The 26,357-nt window shown below is 42.6% G+C and overlaps 1 protein-coding gene across 1 annotated transcript; it reads right to left on the reverse strand.

Moving 5' to 3' along the window:
- Positions 1-25,935, reverse strand: gabra2b (gamma-aminobutyric acid type A receptor subunit alpha2b). Its single transcript, XM_084009180.1, has 10 exons — positions 25,593-25,935; positions 25,049-25,154; positions 23,096-23,211; positions 16,751-16,818; positions 14,481-14,701; positions 13,918-14,000; positions 12,195-12,338; positions 4,382-4,534; positions 3,899-4,101; positions 1-3,070 (listed from the first exon to the last, which is right to left on the reverse strand). The coding sequence occupies exons 2-10, from the start codon at positions 25,117-25,119 to the stop codon at positions 2,771-2,773; spliced, it is 1,359 nt and encodes a 452-aa protein (XP_083865306.1). The 5' UTR covers positions 25,120-25,154; positions 25,593-25,935; the 3' UTR covers positions 1-2,770.
- Between the last annotated feature and the right edge of the window lie 422 nt (positions 25,936-26,357).

Consider the following 26,357-nt stretch of genomic DNA (forward strand, 5'->3'; position numbering starts at 1 on the left):
ATAAGGCATCAGATTAAAAATCATAACACAAAGTAGATGTAAAGAATTGAAATGATATGTGTTTTATTAGAAACTGTGCACTGAATCAAGCATCCACCCCGCGAACAATCATTTCATCTGGAATGTTTAAGATTCTATCGGGATGTTGGAGAAAATTTGAATTCAAAATAATTCATATCCGACAGCATGATTCAAAAAATATATAAATGAATAAAAAAAACTTAGAGATAGATTTTTCATCTTCATGCACAGTTTGGTCCAAGAGTCAAATTAAGTTAAATTAAGTACAAATATTGATGTGGAGCAAAACCCTATGACTTCATGAAGAGAACGTACGGCAGCAGAGGAGCGTGAGATTGCCGGTATGGGGCTGGAGCGGGATTTGCCTTCAGCATCGATCATTGGTTGTCCCCGTGATTGCGTTGCCGATGGAAGTGGATTACACGATGACTTCATGACTGTATGGCTTCTGAGTTCAAAGTTGAGTTTAAAGTGTGAACAACAATCAATCTGCATCGAGCAGAAACCTTGAAGTGCTGAAAAATGAAGCCGACGCCGAGGTAGCAAAACAATGCAGTTCCTGAAACGACCACTGGAGGCTGGCTCCAAAATGTTAATGTTAAAATGCCCAACTTTACACTGGAAATCAATGTTTTGGTCTCTATAGTATATATATATATATATATGTATGTGTAATACCACCGTTCACAAATGATGCCCCTTTTTCAACAATAAAGAAAAAATGTTATTTCTACTTAATATGACGCTTGCTTATATCAGCTATTAGCAACCTATAATATCACAAAGACCGTCCATAAATCCATCTGCAACTTCAACTCTGCAGAGAGCTAGAAAAAGTCGTGAGCTAATCGTCTGAATGATCAAAGATGCCAGTTGCTAGCTGGTAGCTCCTAGCTAGTAGCTCCTAGCTGCTGGCTGCTAGCTCCTAGCTGCTTGGTGCTAGCTCCTAGCTGCTAACTCCTAGCTGCTTGGTGCTAGCTCCGGCGGCCTCTTCAGAAAGCTATCGCTGACGTCTACGTCCATATTTATGGACAATCTATGATCTGTGTACAAATGTCTGTATCCTGTAACTTTAGGCCTCATTACACAGGAGAGTTGCTGGCAGAGGAATGTGACGATCAACCACATATTTCACTGGAGTTCATATTGGCACAAAGCGGTAACGTTTCCTATCTGTAATTAGTGGGATTATGAAATGTGTTGTGAGACACTGGATATGAATAATCACCTACATTTGTAATGGCAGACATGCTGATTAATACCGCCACGGTGCGCTAGTCCACAAATCCACGCTGTCCTCCAGAGTAACCAGCACCACAGGAAGGCCGATAAAAAGCACATTTAAGTTCACATATTGTCATATGGTGTTCATCTAAAGACGTTTAAACCAGTAATAATAGCTAAAATAAATAAGAGGTACAGAAGAAAATAAAAACGTACAAAACATTCTCAGAAATAGAAATAAAGCAAATTAGTGTGCGTGTGCAGCAACACGTTCTTATTCATGCTTTTCTTAATTTGCCATCTCTAAATTCTCCCATAATGACGCACCTTCAGAAGAAATTAGCTTAGCTTTTTAGCCTCTTGTAGCTTGTTGTTTTGGTTTTAAAGCGCTACAATTACTGCGTAACTCAAATAACCTCGACCCAATACCAAATAGCAGACAAAGTTAGCAACTTAGCTGGCTGGAGAAGAAAGTCGGAACATCTAAAAGGTTAAATCTCCAGATATTTCCTGGTGGAGACCAAAAACAGAGCGAAAAGGAGAGCGAGTACTCGACTTATTTGTACGGTGGAGAAAAAAAAGTATAATGTGATGATGTCACTCCTGTCTGTCGGAGGCGTTAAGAGGCACTTTGTTTGTTACATGGGCCAAAAAAAACCTTATCATACAATACTTGGTCGAAGCTGTAGTTTAATTTATGTAAAAACTATCTGTGATTATAAAACTTGATCGCATGTCTAGACATCAGTGTTTTATTTTGGCCATGAATGAAAGTTACTTCATGTGAATATGACGTGCCTGAAAACACACTTCTTGTTTTAATTCTCTCTTTCTTAATGTCATTTCTTCTAATTCGTTTTTTCGGACCACAAACTTGAAGTGAAAAGCACCAGAACGGTGTTGCGTGAACAAGCACACTAGCGTTGCAGCTTCTTCCGTTTGAAGTTTTCCTTGTTGGCGTTGGAATGTTTGGATAATTCTGGAGGTCAGCGTTTGATTGCAGCCCCATACCTTCAGCCACAGATAATAAAACTACTTAAACAACGTAACGATATCATACAATGATGTTTTTGCATTGGCTTGGACAGGAAAATAAATTAATAAATTAATAAAACAAAAAAAAAATCAGTTCCTTATACTGTAATATCAAGAGTGGGCATAAGCAGAACATTTCAACACAGTTAGAAGTAACCTTGAATAAAAGGTGTTTATGTGTTACTACTCGTCGTCTGATTTTGTATGTACAGTGGCCACGTACTGTAACTGGAAACGTTGAAGGAAATATGCACTCTAAGTCCAAGTAATCTCACAATATGTCACCATGAAACCATGAATATATAAATATACGTACACATTTACAAAAGCCGGTACTTTTTCCAAAAAGTGCTGCGGACGGTGTAGAAAACGATCCAGGACTTCACTCTGCGAAAAAGTGTGTGTGTGTGTGTGTGTGTGGGTGTGTGTACACAGTTGCTGGAGGTACTCGTCTCTTAGTCCCCAAGACCAGAACCCATTAAAGTGGCCTCTAATTAGAGGGGACCATGTCCTTTATAATGGGTTCTCTGTTTAGGTAGGTGGCCCAGTAGACGAGGTTGAAGCTGCTAAAGAGGACCGGGAACAAAATCCTCGACATCCTGTCGATCTTGCTCACGCTGTTGAAAGTCTTCTTGCTGTCCGGGACTTTGCCAACTTTGGTCAGGTCCGCCGCGCCGCCTTTGGCGATGGTCGGGAGCGTGCCGGAGTCCTTGGTGATGTTGGGTGCGTAGTTGGCCACTGCGACGGCGTAGGCGTTGTTCTTCTTCATGACGGACGCCCTCTCTTTTTTCTGTTGAGAGAGCCACGAGGGTTAGACCCTGAAACGTCACCATCCGTCCAGGAATGGAAATGAAGGATGCAACAGATGGATCAGCACAAGGGCCAAATATGAAAATGTGTTCTCAGCCTTTTATTACTTCCAAGGATGTTTACGGTCCAGTTAGGAGGAGGTCACATATATAGTTGGACAACAGACTTAAACTTAAACTTCCTCTCCGAGAGCAGAAACGCTTAAAGATTTGCTGCAGTAGATCTTAAATAAAGATCCCACGGGCCTTTAATAGAGTCATGGGATTCACATCATTAGAATAAAGACTCAGGATGAACATGTTAAAATCATATTATTGCAGTTTATGAAAACTGAATAATTCATGATGTCTTTCTCAGAATTTCGGATGAATGAATCAGTCTGCATCAGCTTGAGTTCATATTTTCTACATTTGGATAAACGGTCATTCTGCTTTGATTCAGAGTTTTTTGCATATATGGCTACTTTCTATTAAAGTGAATCAAGTCGTTGCATTTATATTTGTCATTGAGAGCTTTGTCACCGCTTAGCTAATAAACTAAGTTTCTAATGAACTTAGCTAACCCTCCCCCTTACGGAGGGGTTAACTCAGCCATTCTCGCGGGTTTCTCCCGTTGCCTAGCAACCAGCTGCGGTCGACAATCAGGAACACGGGTAGCTAACAGGATTCTTTTAACTCCATCATGAATGGAGGATACGCGTCAGTTGGATCTTGGAATCCAGGAAGAAGAGGGCTAAATTCGTGAATGAATTCTCTGTGAAAAAATGGAGCCTATCGACGTAAAAAAGACACGTTTCTCTCCTCGGTACCTTCTCGGTCACGATGCTCTTCCCATCCCACGCCCAGCTGCGCTTGGTGAAGTAGTTGACGGTGGCGAACTCGATCAGAGCGGAGAAGACGAAGGCGTAGCAGACGGCGATGAACCAGTCCATGGCGGTGGCGTAGGCCACCTTGGGGAGGGAGTTCCTCGCACTGATACTCAGCGTTGTCATGGTGAGGACCGTGGTGACACCTGGAAGTAGACCATTCATGAACATGTGTGAGGCGTTACTGTCCTTTGTGTCTTTACAGTGTAAGGTCACCGTTAGCCGAGTCCACCCGGAGATCCACTGACCTTCAGTAATGCTTTAACTTGGATTACTGTTGGCCCGAGGACACACTTTATTCTCTATTTCTTTCTCCCAGCCAACCCGGTCACTGGTATTAGTTCCACTCGGCTTACAAACAGGGCCCACAGGAGCTTGTGTGTGATGGAATTGATGATGATGAGGTTGAGATGCAGGTTTACTTACCAAACACAGTCCTGGCCGGCACCGACTCTCTGTTCAACCAGAAGGACACCTGGGAGAGGATGACGGTCATGATGCAGGGGAGGTACGTCTGGATGACGAAGTAGCCGATCTTCCTCTTCAGGTGGAAGTGAGCCGTCATCACCGTGTATTCACCTGTGGAGAGCAGAGAAGGCTCCTCCTGTCACGTCATTTAATGAAGGGAATATAACAACACCTGAAGAGGACGTGATCCAACCTCGTTCAGGGCCTCGCCGCCGCTAACTTTCAGGGTAATGGTTCATGTATTCGTACCGGAAATCTTAGGAAAGTGACATCTTTTCGGTACTTTTACCCAGAAGGTTTGAGCAGCCAGTTTGTAGTTGGTTTAGCCCGGTTAGCCAGGTTAATTAAGCTCGATGGACACATGCATTACACTGAAGTCGGGTTCATCTGAGGATACACTTGACTTTTTCATTGCATTGCATATTCATTCTTTTCCCCATCGTAACGAAACACTTTAGCTCGGTAAAGAAATAAAACTACACACATTTCTACTTCTTCCACTGCCATCAATATGAAGAAGAGTGAAAATACTTCTTTCCTCAAATCAATCAATCAAAAAGAGGGAAAGTTATTATTAGAGAAGACGTCGTTCTTCAAACCAAAACTTGACAAAACCTTAGGATAAGAAAGTGTGATGAGATTATAACAACAAAAAACCTATTTTGGATTATTGAGATGATGAGTAAAGTGTTGCATAGGAAGTGTTTCTCTCTACCATTAAAGCGTAACGATGCAACCCTCCACCTCCCTCTCCGCTGCCTACACCGTTCACATCAGGAGAACATGATCTGTTAGTGTGGAACGCTGCTCTAAGACGCCAAAGCAGCCTGAGAACAATGATTGGACAGCCTGCTTCAGCCGGTAACGGTACATATTTGATCAAAGAATCCGTCCACACACACAGAAGTATGCGGCGTGATTTCCTCGCCGCCGAAGCAAAGCCCTAATAGCTGACAAGGCCGTGAAAGCGTGCCAATGCTGCGGTAGCAGGCGGGCCGTCCAAATGGAAGATATCTCAAAGAAAAGCCAAGATTAGACATGAGGAGAAAAAAAAAGATGTGTTCTCCATGGCAACAGAACAGAGAAACATAGCTCGTTTGCTGCGACGCTGAAACGGAGGCCTTGATACACGCTGTCTTTTGGCAAGAGGAAAGTCCTTTTCAGCATTGGGGGGGGGGGGGGCTTATTTTGCTAAAAGCTCTGTAGCTCTGTAGTTGCATTTCCGGCGTTTCGAGCAGTTACGTGAGGACTTATTGTCTCCTTACACAAAAACACACACACATGCTCACTGGAATTTAGTGGAGCTCTCCCAGCACCCTAAGGAGCTCTGTGGCTCCTGTAATTTAATTTGCATGCCAGCCCCGATGCCTGTAGATGGAGGAGGAGGAGGAGGAGGAGGAGGAGGAGGAGGAAAACATGCAAGAAAGGAATGTTTCTCTCTGGAGAAGCCAACGATCGCTTCACCGAGAGGGAGGACCGAGTCTACGATGATCGCGTGAAGATGATAATCACCGTTGTGTTTTACGATGTGGAGAACGTGGATGAGACGGCAGGAACACGCCACTCGCTCAGGAAACGCCACGTTGTCGACGGTCCGACGGAGGGCACCGCAAGTTTCCTCTGGGATTTATTTCAGGCCAACACAACCCAAATATCACCCCAAAGTATTTGAAAAAGCTGTTTAGCTTTCTATCATGGTAGAGAAGAAAAATACAGGATACAAAAATGCTTTTTAAAAATGCATCTATCCTTTATTTCTGCAGGGAAACCTTATAATTTATGTGTTCACTAGTGTGAAGTGTTGAGTGATTCCAGTAAGTTTCAGGGACATTTTAATATCGATAACATCGTGAATCCCAATTATTTTGGACGTGATAATCGTGATTTGAAATGTTCATATCGTCCCATGTCCAGGTAATATCGGCCACGTTGGGAAGTTAAAGAGACACACCAGCGATTTTATAAGGTTGAGGCACAGCAAGGCAATTTTATCTGTATAGCAAACCGCACCTTTCAGGTCACATGGAATGGCTCTATGTCCAAACCCTGCTCTCTGGACACGGGTGTCCCTCAAGGCTCAGTATTAGGACCGCTTCTGTTCTCACTATACACCAGATCACTAGGTTCTGTTATCACATCGCATGGATTCTCCTACCATTGCTACGCTGATGACACCCAGCTGTTCCTCTCTTTTCCCCCGTCCTCTGACGCTCACATTGCAACTCGCATCTCGGACTGTCTGGCTGACATCTCTGTCTGGACAACTGCACATCACCTCAAGCTTAACCTGAATAAAACCGAACTCCTCTTCATCCCAGGGAAAGACTGCCCTCGCATGGACCTGTCGGTCACTGTTGAGGGCATCACAGTATTTCCTTCCTCAACTGCGAGGAACCTGGGTGTAATCCTCGATGACCAGCTATCCTGCACCCCCAACATCACTGCTGTGGCCCGATCCTGCAGATTTGCCCTCTACAATATCCGCAGGATTCGGACCTTCCTCACAAAGGATGCAACGCAGCTCTTGGTCCAAGCACTGGTCATCTCCCGCCTTGACTACTGCAACTCTCTCCTGGCCGGACTCCCGGCCTATGCGATTAAACCATTGCAGCGTATCCAGAACGCTGCAGCACGCCTTATCTTCAATCTACCCAAATTCTCCCACGTGACCCCCCTCCTCCGTGACCTCCACTGGCTCCCTGTTGCAGCACGCATCCAATTCAAGACGATGACACTGGCCTTCAGGGCCATCAATGGAACGGCACCTGCCTACCTTCAAACACTGGTCAAACCTCATGCCCCGAAGCGAGCACTCCGCTCCTCTACTTCAGCTGGCCGGCTGGTACCACCATCGCTGAAATCAAACAAATGTCGCTCAGCAAAGTCCAGACTCTTCTCTGTTCTGGCGCCTCAGTGGTGGAACGAACTCCCGACCAATGTCAGGACAGCAGAGTCATTTGCCATCTTCCGAAAAAGGCTCAAGACTCACCTGTTCAGACTTCACCTCGACTCTACATAGCATGACCCACTAACACCCTCCCTCGACCCCCCCCCCCCCCCCCCCCGCAAAAAAAAAAAAAAAAACAAAAAAAAAAAAAAAAACTCGGATCGTAGCACTGTTACTCTTGAAGTACTACTTTACTCAGATGAGGACCTAACACTTGTTCTATTTTTAGCTCTTACTGCATCGGCAATGATACGTCGTGGTTTCTTTGTTTCCTTCTTTTGACAAATGTACTTATTGTAAGTCGCTTTGGACAAAAGCGTCTGCTAAATGACCTAAATGTAAATGTAAATGTAGCAACTTTCAACAACAAGGCAATGCAAAGTGCTTTTGAGGATTCCTGACCTTTAGTCCCAAGAACTGGTCAACCTAAACCGGATCCTACATTTCCCATAATGCAACTCAACAGAGTCTTACGCCAAAACCCTCCTTGGCTGGTAAAAAGTACATTTCTTCTGGTAACGGCGTGTCCGTTTGTTGGTTTGTTCGTTGCATTAAATCTAAAGCTGCAAAAACACGAGTCAAGAAATGTAAACGTGTTTTACTTCTACCATGATTTAATGCACTCAGCCAACTATCACGTGCACGAACCCTGAACCTTTAATTTGACAGAAAGCCTTCGTGGCGGCCCTATATCTGGACCCTCTACCTGAAACTCATTCAACAGATTATCTGCAGCACAAACACATCGACCGTTCACCTCCTCACATTCTGCTCCTTTAACGTCTGAAACTAAAATCCTGTCCAGATGTTATACATTGCAGCTTTTTTGTATTAAACACTGCTGTGAAGTAAAATAACACATTCTGTTCTGTCATGAGTTTTTCTGATGCATTATGTATGCAGCTTAACAAAAAAAAAATGTTTTAACAGCAAACAACAAGCTCGACGGCAGGCTAAGTGCTTTAAAGTAACAAGTCCAGACACGGCCGACACGGAAAAGTCCGGCTGTAAAGTGGAGGACTTTTGTAAAAGAGTGTGTTGGTTGGCTTTATGCAAGACCCCCCCCACGAAGCCTGAGAGCACATTTGTTCGTGCCAAATGACCTAGTTTAACGAGTACGCTACACCAAACACTGACACACTAGTGATGAATAATTAATTTAAATTCAGCCAATCAGATAATGTGGAGTGACGAGTTAAACAGGAGAAACAGTCACTGGCAGGCATTCTGCTTCCACCGTGGCAGCGAACGCCACTTAACCTAGATAGCAGCATTTAGTGCATGAAAGGATATTTTTACTCAATGAAAGTGAAGCGGGATTCCCTTGATAGTGGGATGCAGTCACTGGGGAAGCACTCCGTACTGGTGGGGGAAACCAATCGGGAGAGATCGGGAGGCAAGCGGGGGAAAGTCGGCTTTTCTGCAGGAGAAGCTTTTCCTGCATGCGATGGTCAAATGTTCAGGATGCTGTTAGAGGATACGCGTGGTTTGAGATCTACGAAGCTTTTACGACGAAGCGAGTCCAACAAACAGAGTATCTTCAGGTTTTATCTGGTCTAACCAACAGCAACTCTCAATCCAGCTGCATTCACATAAAAATGGGGGCGGGGTTTGCAGCACACGACCAATCACAAGCGTGGACACATATTTACAAACAAGCAGATTTATACAAATACAAAGACGTTAACGCATGAAAGTTTAAACTGACAAATACAGGAAGGAAATACATCAAAATCAATAGATTTATAAGATCACCGCCCATCTAGATCTATAGAGCTACATCAATGTGCTGCTGCTCTATTCTATACGAGTTCTTAGAGAATAGAAGATACTACTCACTGCCTTTTGGGAAAATATTGCTTGTTGGACAATTTAGATTCTTTCGGCTGCAAGAGTCACATCTTTGAATGAACTCAGTCGTAAATACACAGATTCTAGGTTTGAAGCGGATTTTAGGTTCTGTTTGCTGCTTTAGTTGCACAGAAAACAAAGAATATATTATAAATAAACGATACACTCGGACCAACCATGTGCTTGCTAACAGTTGTGTGATTGGTCAGAATGTTGGTGGGATGCGGTTCCATTTTAAAGATGTTAACTTGACTAATTCTAGCACTCCTACACATTTCTCACCATAACGATGATCACTACAAGGACTGTTCTTGAGTAGCTTCTTCCTTCAGGTTTTCTTCTAAGTAGTATTGCTAAAAATAGATCCGTGCTGTTGCTCGGTGACAGACAATACATGCTTTCAGATCTTCGTATCGCCTCCCACCAGCACCTTTTTTACTTGACTTAAACGCTGGCATTGTTCCAGGTTTCATTAGTGTTATTGTAATATGGGGAGATCCTCAGCCTGGCTAAGTGGTTTTGAGGCTCAGCGAGGTCCTTGACACCCCCCCCCCCCTCCCCATGTATGAGGACTCATAACTCATAAACAGTGAACGAAGCGGCGTCTAAGCTGAATGTGAAAAATGTTAATACCGATGGAGATCTGAAGAGATATAACTCAATTATCCAACGCAAATTAAAAAAAAATGAACATCAGCAAATCAATTCTGACACAGAACAATATTTTCTGTTTAAACGTCTCAGATTTATCTTTTATCCCCCCCCGTATTTCTCATGTTTCTATTTAAAGCTTCATAGCCGACTTCTTCCTCCATTGAGTTTGGTCTCATGTTACCATGGCAACATGCGTTGTGCTAGATTGCATGTCTGTTGAATTCGCCTCGTGTGTCAGGTGTGTTCCGAGGTCTTCACTCATCCCTCCCCCCTCTTACTGTGTGTTATTTTGGATAACATTTATTTCGCGTTACAAGTCACATGATCAGGCGTCATCCTCGCCGCGTCAGCTGACGGTTAAACAACCGGCGCAGCTCGCCGCTCCGGTCTTGGCGGCCTATTTAAAGCCGCTCCCATCCTCTCCGGGCGCTGACGTGACGCTGGCAGACTCCACCTGCCTTCGGGTGTGTGTGTGTGTGTGTGCAGCCCCGAGGGCCTTGATTTCTAAGGTAATAACCATCGGGGGGGTTGTTTGCATGGCTGTTATCATCACTTAGCTATAGTATCCGATTCTGCTGGAGCTTGACAGAGAGGAGAGCCGTGTTGCAATTTGTATTTCCACTCTGTATTTCCGGCGTGACGTGATAGTTACCGACAGAATTTAGCTTGAATCGTGAAAAATGGTACAATGTCTTTGTTTAATGTTGACGCTATGTCATAGCATCCTGCCAAAGCAGCATTTCAACACCGAGAATCCTTTGATTTCTTCAATTTGACTTCATTAAGACCAAACCAGAGGAGGTGAGAGCTGTTAGTGGACCGACCTGACCAACCAAGATGGTCTTTGAGAGGGTTTTTTTCTGTCTTTACTGTCGAGTTTGAAAGAAGGACATCAGGTTTTGTGTATATTATTTTGAGGAATGCAAAAATCCACTTTCCTTTGAGAAACATCCATTTCTTCCACACACAGCATGTTAGCTCTGGATGTCAGGAAGGAGTCAAACCTCTCAGGACCTGAAGTGGAAGTCCGGCCCTCGACGATGAGAAATCCTCACAGACTTTAGAAGTTATGGCTCTCTTTCTTGGATCAGTGTGTTTGCATGAAACGTCTTCTATTTTTAGCCCTCATTATCTTCTTTTCTTTTACGTACTACGGCCTATTTTTCTATGTAATTGGGTTTGCTGTTTTCTGTATTCACTTTGTGAACAATATGTTTGTTGAAAGTGTTGATATTAATAATCCCGTACAGACCAGCGAGGCTTCAAGGCAACATTAAAACACCTTTTTGTTATTTGACTGTATAGCAGCTCATCCTTTTAGCCACTGTTGCTCAGCCTGTCAAGCTTGCACTTTACGATAACAGGCTCATATCTAGCTGGCTTCAGAACCTTTTTACCTGGCTTTAAAACAGTCCACGTTTTAAAACTCCAGACTTAACCAGAGTTCATTATCTTGTCCACTAATGAGCTCGTCACCCGTTGGATTGGAAATGCCACATATTCCCTTCCCGGGCCCCGAACATAGATTTTCATTGTCATTTCACGCATGTCTGCACCTTTGTGAGACAATCCTGTGTCTTTAGGCACCGACGTAAAATCACTTAAATCACAAAGAACACAGCAGCTCTTCTTCCCCCCTGGAGCATCTCTGTTAGTGTGTCTGACAGCTACAACACACAGATGTGCTCCCTTATGTCTAATAATCAGCATACATCGCTTTCTTTTTCTATGATTATTTAACATTTCAAATCCAAAGACACTGCATTTAAATATCTGTTCTCCAAAGCGCTGGTTTATAAAGTGGAGCGGCTCGTCGAAGGTCTCTTTTAAAATGCAGAATAACAAAACACACAACAAAGCCAAACTCCTTTGTCATGCAGAGGGAAGCCACAGTAATGTTTCTCTGTGCACTTTTCAAGCCAAATACAGCGAGTAGCAAAAAGACAGAAACTTCTCCTGCAGCACGTAGGAGGCGGACGAGTTCAACATCCACCCAAACAAGCACAAAATCCTCACAGTTCGATTTTCACACTCGTTTGCAACTGAGATGATAAAGATATTTATATTCCACACAATCAAGCAGGTTCAAATTATATAGCTTGCGCAGCATTTTGTTGTAAAATATCGTCGTCGTATCGTGCTGCACGCCAGCTGGCAACTACCCAGCTAACTGTTTTAATAGTGCAGCTTCATCATTTCTTAAGTGTTAAAAATACTAAACCCAGGCTTATTTCTATTTCTGACACATTCTCTGAGCTGGAGAACCATTTACTGCAGACGACGGGGTCAGAGGGAGGTGACCTCCTGGTCTCAGCTCACCTGTGCTGGATTTGATGGTTTCTTGTCCGACCGTTTGTCCCAGCAGGTCGTACTGGTTCAAGCGGGAGCTTTCTCCTTCCACCACCACAGAGTCGGAGGCATTTCGAGTCCAAGCGTACGTCACTTCTGAGATTGTGTAGGCATCTAAAAAAAAAACAGAGCGAGAGAAGAGGATAAACTCATAGGGGATAAATCTGGGGCAGCCACAGCTATTATATATATGATTTTTCGAGAAATTATATCAGCGACCCAAATGAAAAGCCCCACTACATTGTGTGTGAAGCTTCTAGAAAGAAAGAAGAAAAAAGAAAGCCGTAGAGAGAAGAAATGTCTTAGTGGCTGATGGAATTCATAAAATGCCAACAAGCAATTGATGCACAGTGACATTTGCCCTTTTCAGTCACGCTGAATATGAAATCTCAAAGCTTGTCTGCTAGCCTATGAATGTCTAATGAAATAGAAAAACACATTTTCTCCCTCAATATATAACTGTTGAAATATTCTGCCAATCACGTCGCGCTGCAGACGGCCGCATTGTTGCAAAACGGATGAGCTGCTCGTGAGATGCTGCGGGTCAGCGCGTTAATGCGGCGGCAGTCAATGGGACGTTTAATGAATGCGGGAAGTCAAGGCATTTAGACATGATCCTCCATGTGCTGATGCTCTGATACTTGATAAGCCCCTTGTTTTTAAATTAATATCTTAAAAGCGGCTTAAATTCGAGCTGAAACTGCATCTTAAGAGCATCTTTCTTTCATGACACATTAACGGGACGGACTTTGGGAGGAATTTGATTTGTTTGTTGAAAAGATGAGCTCATGACCTTCTCCAGAACCTCACGATACGATACGTATCACGATACTTTGGTCACGATACGATACGTATCACGATACTTTGGTCACGATACGATACATATCACGATGCTTTGGTCACGATACGATACATATCACTATATCATACTATATACTATATATAGCGATATAAATAAAGATGAAAACACAAGTACCTGTATATGTACATCAGATGATATTGATCAGAGGACAAATTGAGTCAAAACTATTTCATTCAAAACAGCCTCTCCATTTTATTAATTCCTATGAAATTCACTGGAATAAATATTGAAAATAAAATGAAAAGGATAAAGTACTGCATTCACAACGCGTCTAAACATGAATCTTTTTTTTTTTAAATCGATCTTTGCAGTTGGAAGATCTATATTGTATTGGGCGGCAAAGTATCGCGATATATTGCTGTATCGATTTTTTTACCCACCCCTGCCAGCTGATATAAGCAGGTGTCACATTTTGTTTTCCAGGAAGAAAAAAAAGATTTTGAGTTAAAAATAGGAAGAAATGGATGTTTTTGTATCTTTTTTTTCAAGCAAATATTGTTAAAAAGGAGCACAACATGGATGTGATCTAAAAGGGCTTATTTATTTTGTATTTCAGCTTGAATTTAAAAAAAGATTCTTCATCCAAATGTAAAGAAGGCATGGCAATAAAATAGTCATTAAGTAAATGAAAATAAAATATTTGGATGAGTAGTTTCCCCCTGTATTTTCCCAGTGATGTTTCCACTCAGACCTTCATCTGCCTCTAATTTGACATCTATTAAATTACTGTATGTCATGCATGCATTCCAGCTTCACCCAGTTCTCCAGTGATTAGAAGAAAAAACAGAAAATATCATTTTACTTAAAGGTTCCTCCATCAGAGTTACTCACAGCTGCCAAATTTGAGAGGACAGGAATGAAAGTCCATGGGGAAATCCTCCAGATGCATCGGACACTCTGCATGCACAGTTAACCTGCATCCAATTCACAGAAAAGTCAGGAGGCTTTGCAAATGCATGAAAAGGAAACAGCATGATTCGTTTCAAAATAAAAGACCTCACAAGCCTCATGCACTATTCAAGACGCCTCCCATCAAGTAAACACGGTGAAAACTGCATCGTACGCAACCAACCAAAAGCTGCCAGGTTGCATAAAATAGAGATTTGAACATATCGCGTCACACACTCGAGCATTGTGGGTATTCTGTCCAAGTTAGACAGCGTTAGCTGAGAGGAGCGCTGCTGCTATACAGGATTGTTATATCCTATATATCTATATATATATATATTGCTCTGTCAGTAGGGGGCGATATATATGACCCACAATGAGTTGATCGTGGTGAATCTTCATCGTAAATATGAATATGAATACGTGACGTGAAAAAGCTCCCCAGCTAGAAAAATTCAGCCTGATTTTCAAAATAAGGGATTAAAAATACATTCTAAACATGTTACCTCATGGTGTAGAGCAGGGTGCCGTCGTCTTTGATCCTCAGCAGCTTGTTGGGCATGGTCATGTTATGAGCCACGGACTTCTTGCCGTTGTGGAAGAAGGTGTCGGGGGTCCAGATTTTACTTGCCATCAGGTTGTTGAGGGGCAGGATGTTCATCGGCCCGTTGAACTTCAACCTCTCGTCCTTCCAGCTTTGCCGGAAGAAAACGTCTATGGTGTACTCCTGGAATGAGCAGACAATAAAGCTGCATTATTACGTTATTTTTCTTTGAAAATAAGTTCAGTTTCTGCTCCCTGTTTTCTCGGAGCCGACAAGCAGCAGCTCTTCACGACTGACTTCACCTGCCGCTCTAACACCTGTGCACTCGGGAGCTTTCTCTATTTGTCCAAAAGCTCCATCAAGGTGAGCCAACTTCCTCTCCGTGTTCCTCTCAGCTCACTGACTTGGTGTTTTCCTAAGCTGACTCTGAGGCCACGACGACCCCTTGACCTGCAATCCTCTGTTGTCAGAAGAAGCCACGCAAGAAAGGATTTAGGGCAAAGAAACAAACAAAACACCCAAAAAAGAGCAGCGTGAGGGGGAGATAAATCCCCCCAGAGTGTTTTTCCTGTCACAGTTGAACGGCCTCTGACAGAAAGATCTCTGGACTCTGAAACAACACTAAAGGTTCCTTTAAGGGCTTAGCAACAGTTCAGTACGGTTAAAAGTTTACTTGAGATCTGGGAAAACAGCAACAAATCTATCAGAAATACGAGCAGTCAGGTAGGTAGGTAGTCTATTTTCAACATTGTTTTCAAAGTTGATGCTTAAAACAGATAGTTTGGATATAATCTTACCCTTTCCTGACTTCAAAGACCAAAACCAATCAATGAATGTATTCTGTTACAGACCTCTCAGAAATGGCTGAAACAGTTAATTATGGTCAACATGAGCATCGTGCCATAAATACAGAATAAATGTACTTTTTCCCTGCTATTCGAGTCATGTTTGGTACCTAAACTACAGTATCCAACCTCTTTTCTTTTTTTGCAAATAAAACGATTTATCTGTGACGTGTTTGTAAAGATTTACGTGTTTCTGGGTTCTCAGGGTTGAGTACCACAGGCTGGGAAACCACAAAGTATGGAGAGCATCTCCCGACCTATAAAACCTGTCCGATCCGCCGTCACTGCTTGTGATTCCCGTCCGAGTTTGTGGTGAAATTCTCCTTTCAGGAATGGTGTTGCTACCCAGACTCCACCTCGTCTGCTCAAAGCTTGATTGTTTGGTTTTAAATGTGACCTTTCTTTTCTGCTGTTTTCTTCTTTTTCCACTAATTCTGTTTCTTTTATTTCTCTGCGTCGGCTGCCGGTGGACATCCAATAAATCCTGTAGATCCCGTAAAGCAGGCCACCTCGGCAATCAGCTGAATTGCTCTACGGCATCTGAATAAATCAATCAGGTCAGGGAAGAATATATTTCGGGCACTGCAATAAAAGAACCTGGTGATAAATCCCTATTTTGCTATACCACTCATGAATTAATAATATACTTTTTGCAAACCATTAATTCTTACATATTAGACGACTCATGGCTCGTGAAACTGAGGGAGGAGGATGTTTGTCTTTCTGTTTATCTGCTTGTTTGTAAGATTTTTAAAAAAAGGGGACATCAGGAATGATTTGGCTGAAATGTGGCGGAGGGATCAGCCTCAGGGGAAAATGAGTCGATCTGGGATTTCCTCCATTTTCCATTTTTAGTTTTCTGCCTTAACGATTTATTACTTTGCGTCCCGCATGAGTGCCGTTTTATATTTAGCTCCGTGCCCTCTAGTTTACGTCTCTTTCAGAGGCTGCATCGAACTCCCAACATCATAACTGCTAAATCAATAGATCAATCTCCTGGAAAATGGGTCTTCGACAGCAGAAGGGATGCTGGAGATACGATGTTTCAGAATGATAAACAGCAGAAGCCCAGGATAAACAAAAGGAGTGACTTGAATAAAAAGAGGACTTTTAATAATTCATAAGATGAAAATTGTCACATGAAGAGACGTCGTGCTGCAGTGTGTAAACTCGTCCCACTCGTGTGTGGAGAGAGAGGAAGGTGATGCAATTATGAGAGGAGGTAACGCTGAAATGATACTAAAAATAAAGCATCTTTTTGCTCTTTAAAGTACAAACATGGAGGACGTGGCTGTCCTCTGGAGTGATGCTGTTTCTAGTCGTGTTTTCACAGAGATGATTTTACATAAAAAACAAACAAATGAAAGGTTCCAATATCAGCCCTCACCATGTCGGTGTCTGAAACGGGTCCGAAGCTGGTGACGTAGATGTTGGTCTTCACCTCGGTGATCCTGTCTGGATGAGACAATCACAGGCATCAAACACCAAAGTGGCAAAAACAACAAGAAATCCTGTAAAATAAAGTGGATTTTCTCTTGACTTGTCACAGATTTTTAGGATTCCCTTTCTGGGTTTTAATAAACTTAAAAACAGAATTTAAAGTTATAATCTGGAAGATTTTTCACAAAATAAAACCCAATTTCTACGAACGGCCGTTTGTTCTGCAACAGGTATTTAATGTGCTGTACTGTGAAGTAATTTTCATTTTTAGTGGCGGAGTCAGCCATTCAGATTACCTACCAATGCATGACTGACTTTAATGTCCTACAAGCTTGTTGGAGCCGTTTTAAGTTACTGTTAATGAAAAGCCAACATTTACCTCCTGCTACACTCCCAGGGAGGCTTTTATTGTGAAGGAGTGACGAGAAAGGTCAGTGAAATATGGAGCAAAACAAAACAAGACGGGGTATTTTTTTGGGATCAGATTTAAATGATCTTCTTGATCCAAACGACAGAAGTTGGTTTGGCTGTTAATATTTGTCGTATTTCTGTTTGCTGTAGTTTTAAAACAACGTTTTCTGTGTTTGGGATGTTTCTGGGGATCAAACCTATAATGGCCAACTTTCAATGTTGAAATTTAAATGTGCCAAAATGTTCTGAATATGGAGGTCATTTTTTTTGTTTGTCACTGAGAAGTGTGCACAGTAATGTTGTTTTTGGCCTGTTTTACTTTTAGTTTTAGTCTCGTCTTTGTCTCAAGCTATCATTTTAGTTTGTATTAGTTTGAGTCACGTTCACACTATTTTTAGTTTAGTCAAGTTTCAGTCGACTAAAAGTCTGAGCATTTTATTCTTATTTAGTCAGAATTGTCTGTGACTATTTTAGTCTAGCTTTAGTCAAATGTTGTATTTAGCCAAACCAATTTCACAATTCAAACAATGTTATTTATTATTATATTATTGTTACCTTATAGACTCAAGAATACATCCATTCCAGACACAGAAGACGCTCTGAATTTAATGAATATGTTATTGTCACATGACCAGCATCTTTGTTGCGTCTCGTCTCGTTTTCCTCACGTGATAAAGGTATTTAGTCATAATTTTCGTTCACGAAAGCAACATTAGTTGTTGGACACCAGATCAGCCTCAGGACCGTTTTTGGACGGTCTCAAACACATTTTTACTCGGTCCTGTCTCGGTCTCAGACAAAGCCGACTCCGTACTTTAATGAAGACCCACCGGTTTATTCGTCCACATCGTCGCTGATATTCAAAGGAAAACATCTCGCTCCTTCCCGGTGTGACGGTGTTTACGAGGTCACCGGGGTCACGGCACAGACTCAGGTTCACCTATGTGTGACCATTCATCGGCAGCTCTCGTGTGAGTTAGACCTGGTGAGCCACGGCGTCATGTAAGTATGATTTTAAGCGTATATAAAGACAGGAAGCTCTCACACGCTCCCGATTCATGATGATGTGCTACGAGCATCATGTCCACTTGCTTTTCTCCGTCTCTTCAATAATTACCGGCGCTCATTCTCTCGTTCTCTCGTTGCTCGGTCAATTCAGAAAGCTTTCATGTTTTTACGCGGTGAAAACAGCAGCTCAGATACGACCTAAAGAGATCATTCCTCGCCGTCGGAGCACTCTCGTGCACGGGTTTGAGTTCCCCTCTAACAGGACGTATGACTCAAAATGCTTTCTTATTTATAAGGCCGTGTAAATCAAATGGAAGTGGCAGGTTGCCTGGTAATAGCTGCAATCCATTTAGCAAGGGTGCATATATTAATGCAAACCAGGCCTTTGTATGTGCGAATCAGGCTTATTTAAAATGATTAGGTTTCACGACGGCTCACAGAGGCCTCCATTACTTCGGTTCGCTTAAAGGGAAACGCTCTTTGTGAACACCGCCTCAGTGGAAACCAGGTCTGACACTAAACGCTGCTTCTCCTTGGATCAGGATACACGAGGTGTTTTCTCAGGGCTGAACCTGAATACAGAGAAGATTTTATGGCGTTATAGTTCTTCGTGTCGTCGTGTAAGTTTGTCTAAATGTCAGACGTTGAATGCTTCGCTCTAATGATGTAATGAGTAGGAAGGATCAAGTCCTTTTACCGTCACTATCCATCCACGGCCGTCCAGACCAGAATAATGATAATATTCCACACGGTTGTTGGTCCTGTGTGTAGATTTCTGTGTTTAGTCAGGACAGACACAGCCAACGCTTAATGCCATGAAATATACTAAAGATCAGTGATGGTTGTTTTAAAACATACAGATTAAATATGTTTTTGACTGAATTCAGACAATTTATTAGGACAATAAGTAGCCTGTGTTCTATAGGAGTCTGGTTATCAGGCTTGCTGTATAAATTAGAACTGAATGATAAATATGTGCCTTTCATGAGCATTTTTTTCTGATCTAATTGCTGTAATATATACTGTTTTTTATTTATTCTGCACATTCAAATGAGAAGACATGTTTTACATTGATGATGCGCTGTTTGCTCTTTTGACATATTGATTGTTGTCCATATTTTGTCCATTTTTGGATGATTATTTATACATTTTATGGGCTGTGTTGTATATATATATATATATATATATATATATATATATATATATATATATATATATATATATATATATATTGCAGGTTTATGTGCAGGCTTATCATTCATTATATTGTCAATAATGTATTAAACAGTGTCCACAGTGTGAAGGAAACTATTATTATTATTATTATCACAACAGGATTAAAACTAGAATTACCACCTTGGTATTTAATTCCTCCACCAACCGGTCCAGTTTACATCCATGTTGACCCAAACGTCCTCACTTATTCATTTTATCCTATTAGACATTTGTATGCATCTGCCATAATTAGCATATACATTCTTCTCCTTGAAGACATATTTGGTGAGGTCACAGTGACCTTTGAGCAAACACATTCAAATCAGTTCATCCTTGAGTCCAAATGGATGTTTGTGCCAGATTTGAAGAAGGTGCCGCCGGGCCTTCCTGATGAAACGCATTCATGTGAACGGACTGGACGGACGGACGGACGACCCAAAAACATGAAGCCTCCGGCCACGGCTGCAGCCGGTGCAGGAGCATAAAAGCAACGAGTCCGTCTCCAAAAAGCCCCATAAGAATAAACAATAAGTCCACCACCAAGTGACAACTCCAGTCCATTTGCATTGCATGAGTGGAGCGAATTCACAAGCAAAACGAACCGCCGCGTCCTCACAGTCGAACCGATAAAAGCACAGCGCCTCGGGGCCGAACCCGTGTTTGCTATTTAAAAAAATATCGAGAGTGCATTTAATGCCGGAGGACGTCAGGACACTTATTTATAGGAACAAGGAGGAGGATATCCTCTTCAGATCGTCTTCATCACATGGTACAGAAGGGCCCGCTGAACCACGTTTAATTGGTCTTGGACGTGTTTGGGGGCGGTGCATCCTGCCGTGTAACTGTTCAAACTTAACTCTTCGGAGATTAATTAAATGTCTTTAACACCTGATGTGTCGTACTGGAGGTGAGGTGCTGTTTTATATAGCATTGCTGGCTTTTTAAGATGAGGAAAAAAGGCAGTTTTACTATTTGCACGAGCAGCAATGGTCACCATAACACTGATATTATCACTTAGAGATCCAACCAGTCCAACCAATATAACCAATATCCATTCAAACAAGTTCTCAGATCAGAGCACCACAGCGAATATCAGAGGGATAACAAGTGTTTTTAACACTCCCAGGAAAGCAGTGTAGTTTTAAAAATGTTCTTTACGTTTGGTATCGAGAGTTGCACACAACGGTGACGGTTTTAGTGCTCGTGGAGAAGCAGCAGTTGTATTTCGGCGTTATAAAAAGAAATCTTGCTTTAAAGCTGGAACATGATGTAAAGCTCTGAGTGCGAAGTCATAGCTAGATGACAAATTAGGAGCAGAAGTGTGAACATGAACAGAAGTGAGCTGCCTCGAAGTCACACGAATGATGATGTGGGAGCGACTGTGTGCTTTCTGCATCGATTCCAGCCAAAGTGACAGAAACCAATCGCTGCATTTTAAAAGAGCTTGGTATTGCTTCAACGTACAAAACAGACGACAAGTATGAAAAAGAAATGGATTAAACCAGATAAGGTTACAATTGATGTCCTACGTTATGTTATGGAGTTACGTTACAGACTCCACATCGGAGAAAAATCACAGGTTTTTTCCCTGAAAGCATGGAATGGCTGTGCTTACATTGTGTTTTCTATGAATAAACTCAAGAGAAATGTGCAGCCTCAACCCACACAGTAATTCATTCATTGTTGAAACAATTACAGTTGTGTTTTTTTCTCTCTCTCTCTCCCCTGAAACCTTCTAGTAGCCCCGAGGGGAAACGTGGACTCATCTTGAGAAAACCTCTGCCCTAGATTCACTTCTTCCATCTCTATCATTTGATCATCAGTCGGAGCTGTAAAAGTGTTTTCAACTCCTCGCTCACTGCTATAAGACAAGCCGAGTGCTTGTAGGGGGGAAAGGTTTGGATGTCGCACACCTCGGGGAAAAGAATAAACATTTAATGCGGCGTTCCACCTCGATTTAGGAGTCGAGAACCAAATCGTCCGAGAGGTGCTGGGGTTAGTTTAAAGGATGCAGTTTATGGTCTTGTTAGAGAGGATTTGTTGTATTACTTTGCTGAGTGTTGCTATTATTTTGTCCACACACCCCATAGCTGTACAGAGACATGGGACAAGAATATATATATATATATATATATGAGTGACACACTACATGAACCATGAAAACCGACGCTGTATCCCAGAATATACTGTATGTCTGAGTGAACACACTCATGCAGCTGTGATGAGTTGCTTTTTCAGCCATTACAAACGTGTTACAAACTCAGGCTCAGCGAAGCGTGAGCATGTTTTTTTTTTTTTCCTCCACAGATGAGACATAAAGATCTAATGTGTCTACAACGTGGAAAACTCCATCTGATGTCATTTTTGTCTGTTCTGGAGCCTGAATCCGGCCCCTCGACGTCGCACCCCGTTGTACGTTAATGGATGTAACATCTCGAGTGACGGGAGTTCGTCCTCCCGCCGGGACGCCGGTAAAAATGTATGCACTTCGGATAAAAAAAGGGTCTAAATGTTTTATTTAAATGTTTAATTTCAGATGGCTGATCTCCCCTAAGTCTGCCTTAAACGCGCTCACTTCTCCAGAGCTGTCTGCTGGAGGAGAATCATTAGTTAATGCAGTGTAAAGCGATATAGCTGATAAATCTCCAATGGACTACAACAATCTTGTCAAAAGTGTCGGGGCCCAAATCAAAAACATCACAAAAACACACTCGAGGATTCATTTTTGCTACCATATGGAAAATTCCATGAAATACAGTCAATTAAAGTGTCGACTGACGGCTTTCCTACACAGTAAACGAGCTAGACAGCACCATGTCTGTAGGTCCAGTTGTACAGGCTGAGCACTGCCAAGCTAAAGGAGGTCTGCTCCCCATATGGCGGCTCCTGGACTCGGCTGATGGCCCCAGGAATTTGAATTTCAAATGGAACCAAATCCTGAGGGAGGAGCTCAGCTTTGGGGTGAGGAGGCCAGCTGGAAATGAGACGCCAAACATGGAGGAGGATGACGGGCGAGGTGAGGATGGAGCGTCTTTCGCAGAGAGTGAAGAATATCGAAGACTGTCATATATATATATATATATATATATAGCTGGCATTCAGAGTGTAGCAGTTTCCACTGAATCAACACTAACCATCATGACCTCCTTTAAAAAAGATAGAATCCCAGCGAGAACAGATCGATGGGGGTAAGAAAGATCCAGATCCAGGTTTTCCAACACATCATAACTTCCACCACGTCCCTCCAGTCAATTCAGCATCACAACCACAACTGACACCGCACCCACACTTTCATTTCCTCCAGCATCCGACAGATCCGGCAGGCGTTTTCTTGGAAAAACTCAGTAGAGTGTAGCCGAACGCAGGGTTAAATGTGGCCAGTTTGGCTGCTGTGACTTTCCAGGAAGTGGAGTGTTATATAACCTAAATGTTTTGTGCACAGACTGTGCTTGTCAGTTTATTCTGGAGGGGATTGTTGCCAAAGGTTATCTGGGCTACAAATCTGATGTTAAATGAAGTGTTCTCACTCCAAATGAGCCATCAACTGTTTAAAAAACACACACATGCTGGTTTCATAACACCATGGGAGCTGAGAAGTTCGATAGCAGGGATATTGAACGATATGACGTTCCGTAGGGATAAAGGATAATTTGCTTACCCCCGAGACCCGGCCGTAGACGGTTGTCATATCCATCCAGCAGGCTGTCCAGGATCCGCGTGAACAGGGTGATGTTGGTTTTAAAGGCATCGGATGTGGCGTCGGCATTCACTGACCTAGTCCACGGACACACAATCACAACGTGACCACTCGAGGTGTTGCATTGAAACAAACAGGCATTTGTTTGATTAAATTTAAATGTGTTTAGACTCATAACTGTGTTTTTTCCACAGAGGCCTGGTTTATAAGGGGGTGGGGGGTGGGGGAGGTCGTCATTATCTGGCAGAGACTTCATACATGCCCACACAGACGCACACATACACTTTGTTTTTCATCCACATGGATGACCCAGTTCAAGGCAGAACATTCGTGAGCCATCTGATCTCCAAGCCAAAAACTGAATATGCAAATCTAATCGGAGCTAGAGATTCATGGTAAATGAATTCAGATAAGGTCCTACATTAAAGCTCGACATATGTTCACAGCTCTGGTGTAACAGGTTATGGGCATATTTTACTTTAAGCAGGGTTATGTGATACAATATTAATCATTTAACACAGCTGGGTATTTCCTGCTTGGACCACATTCCTTTAATTACTGTCAGACGTGTGTTAGATTAATGTAGCCTTCTTTTAATTGTATAGCCTAACAAATAAATAATAAAAGCCTAATGTAACATTACAATCTGTTCTTCAATATACCAACGATACATCGGCACAGCCAAACTATGTTTAGACCCGGTTAGCATCAAACCTGCATTGCTTTTACAATAAAAATATTGTTTTGTAACTTATATGTAGGAAATTATCATTTAAACCATCATGTTCCCTAATGTATCGGTTCAATCAGCTATTTTTTTTATTGTGTTAATGTTAGCATGCTAACATTAAAATGCTAATATTAGCTGACTCAGCTAATAAGGCTTTCTTGCAAGTTAGCCAATTAGCTTAAAAAGCAGGTAGCGTTGCTTTTCTGAAGAATATATTTTCCTAACCTCTGTGACAGAATCAGATTTCTAAACCATCATATCTGCCGTAATCTCCATAGATTAACTTCTGTTCAGTTATTTTTTTTATTGTTCTGTGTCAACATTAGCTGTAGCGCTAGTTAACCAATCAGTTTAAAAAAAACAAGCAGGTGGCAATGCTTTCTGTAGAATATATTCTCCTAATTTAGGAGGAAATGATCATTTAAACCATCATTTTCTCAAAACCTCGGTTCATTCTCATCTGTTCAGGGATTTTTTTAATGTTGTGTAGACATTAGCATGCTAACATTTGCTGTCGGAAAAGCTATTTTTTTGTAGAATATATTTTCCTAACATAGAAAGAGAAAAGCATGATCATATTTCCCTAAAACAACCGTTCATTCTCATCTGTTCAGTGATTTTTTTATGTTCTGTGTAAACATTAGCATGCTAACTTCAATGAATCGGTAGCTAGGTGCTAACTGAGCGGTGTGTCAAAATGTCTTCCTGTAAAAAATAAATAAATAAATAAAAGGCCTCCAGCCAAACTCATGACAACAGATTATCTTTTTTTTAATGTCTCACCTGCCTCTGCTAAAACAAGTATCACATATCATGTATATATTTTTTTTTTATTAATTTTATTATTAAATACCAATTACTGACAGGTTCTCTTTGGGGGAGGGAAAAAAAGAGGGACACAGCTGCTTTAATGCCCTCTCATGGACAATAAAAGCATGCTGGTCTATGAAATTTGCGATATTAAATAACCTTAAACCAGTATGGATTGCGAGGCCTACATTAAGAATGGGCTCGATAATTACACTCATGCCCTCCGGGTGATTTTAATGGCGGGACCAGCGATAAACTGCCTCCCTGAGTGTCCACGGCTAATGAGTCCGATGCGATAAAAACTTGATAAATTGAGGGGGGACCTCCATTTCCACCCACCCCAGCGGACCCCCAGCGGACCCCCGCGGACTCACCTGGTTTTCCAGAGAGCTGTGAGCGCCAGCAGGCAGACGAGGAGTAGAGGAGCGCTCTCTCTGCTCCACATGGCGGCTCCGACACCTACACGCAGCCGGGCAGCCGCTGCAGCCACGGGGGGGAGGGGGGGTCAGTTAAACCGGCTTGACATGCCACCGGATCCATACGTGTGACACCGTGCATGCATGCAGGCATTATATCCATCACTTATTTCTGGGGGATTCCCTTTAAGCACGCGACACACGCGCGCGCGCACAAAAAGCAATTAGCATTCACTGACACGTCTCGCGCCTCCACTCACTGGACATCACACAAAATTGGAGCATCAATTTAGACGATATTAAAATCATATGAGGAGATGAAAAGTGCCTCTCTCACGCTTTCCAGCATATTTCCCACATGATAAATAATAATAATTAAAAAAAATTCCTTTGTGTCTAATTGGGTGAGGAGGAGAAGAAGGAGGAGGAGGAGAAGGAGGAGGAGGAGGAGGAGGAGGAGGAGGAGGAGGAGGAGGAGGAGAATAAATAAAAAAAGACTTACCTCAAGTGCAGAAAGTACCTGCCGCAGCTGGAAACGTCGAAGATGTCAGGAAAGTTAAAATAGAAATCGTCTCCCGTGTTTAGACTCGGTGAGCGCCGGTGTGTCATGAGAACAAAGCTGCGAGCATTGATGGATCATAGTCCCGCAGCAGCAGCAGCGATGCACCCGGCATGCACGGTGACACTAATAATTAATCAAATAAAAAAATATGATATCAGTGAGATGGAAAGAAATGAAATGGGAGCTTCTTTCGTTTCTTTTTTTGGTGTAAATAAATAAAAGGCATGCAGTCGCGGGAGCGGATCCGGCCTCAGAGCGCCCTGTTCAGCAGCATCTCCCCCCGTTCAGCTGTGAAAAGCTCGGATGTGAATCGTGATAAGCAAGAAGCAGCACATCTCAGTCTCCCTCATCTCAACACACACACGCGCGCGCGCTAACACACACACGCACGCGCATAAAAAAGACTACAAAGGCTGAGGAGGAGAAACTGGGTCCTAGAGATAGTTTGGTATGAGACACTGAGCCCGGCTTTTCAGGACCTGAGTCAGGACCTGAGCAGGGATCTGAGTCAGGGACCTGAGCCGGGACCTGAGTCAGGACCTCAGCCAGGGACCTGAGTCAGGACCTGAGCAGGGATCTGAGCAGGGACCTGAGTCAGGACCTCAGCCGGGACCTGAGCCGGGACCTGAGCTGGGACCTGAGCAGGGACCTGAGTCAGGACCTCAGCCGGGACCGAGTCAGGACCTGAGCAGGGATCTGAGTCAG

This window comes from Eutrigla gurnardus (assembly GCF_963514095.1).
Source record: "Eutrigla gurnardus genome assembly, chromosome: 5".
Classification (NCBI taxonomy): domain Eukaryota; kingdom Metazoa; phylum Chordata; class Actinopteri; order Perciformes; family Triglidae; genus Eutrigla; species Eutrigla gurnardus.

Excerpts from the sequence above, each read along its gene's own strand:
- gabra2b (XM_084009180.1), bottom strand. The coding sequence starts at position 25,119 with ATGTGGAGCAGAGAGAGCGCTCCTCTACTCCTCGTCTGCCTGCTGGCG. Across the intron at positions 12,339-13,917 it reads TCCTCTCAAATTTGGCAGCT|ATGCCTACACAATCTCAGAA; the intron begins GTGAGTAACTCT and ends TTTTTTTTTTAG. Across the intron at positions 3,071-3,898 it reads AGAGCATCGTGACCGAGAAG|AAAAAAGAGAGGGCGTCCGT; the intron begins GTACCGAGGAGA and ends CTCTCTCAACAG.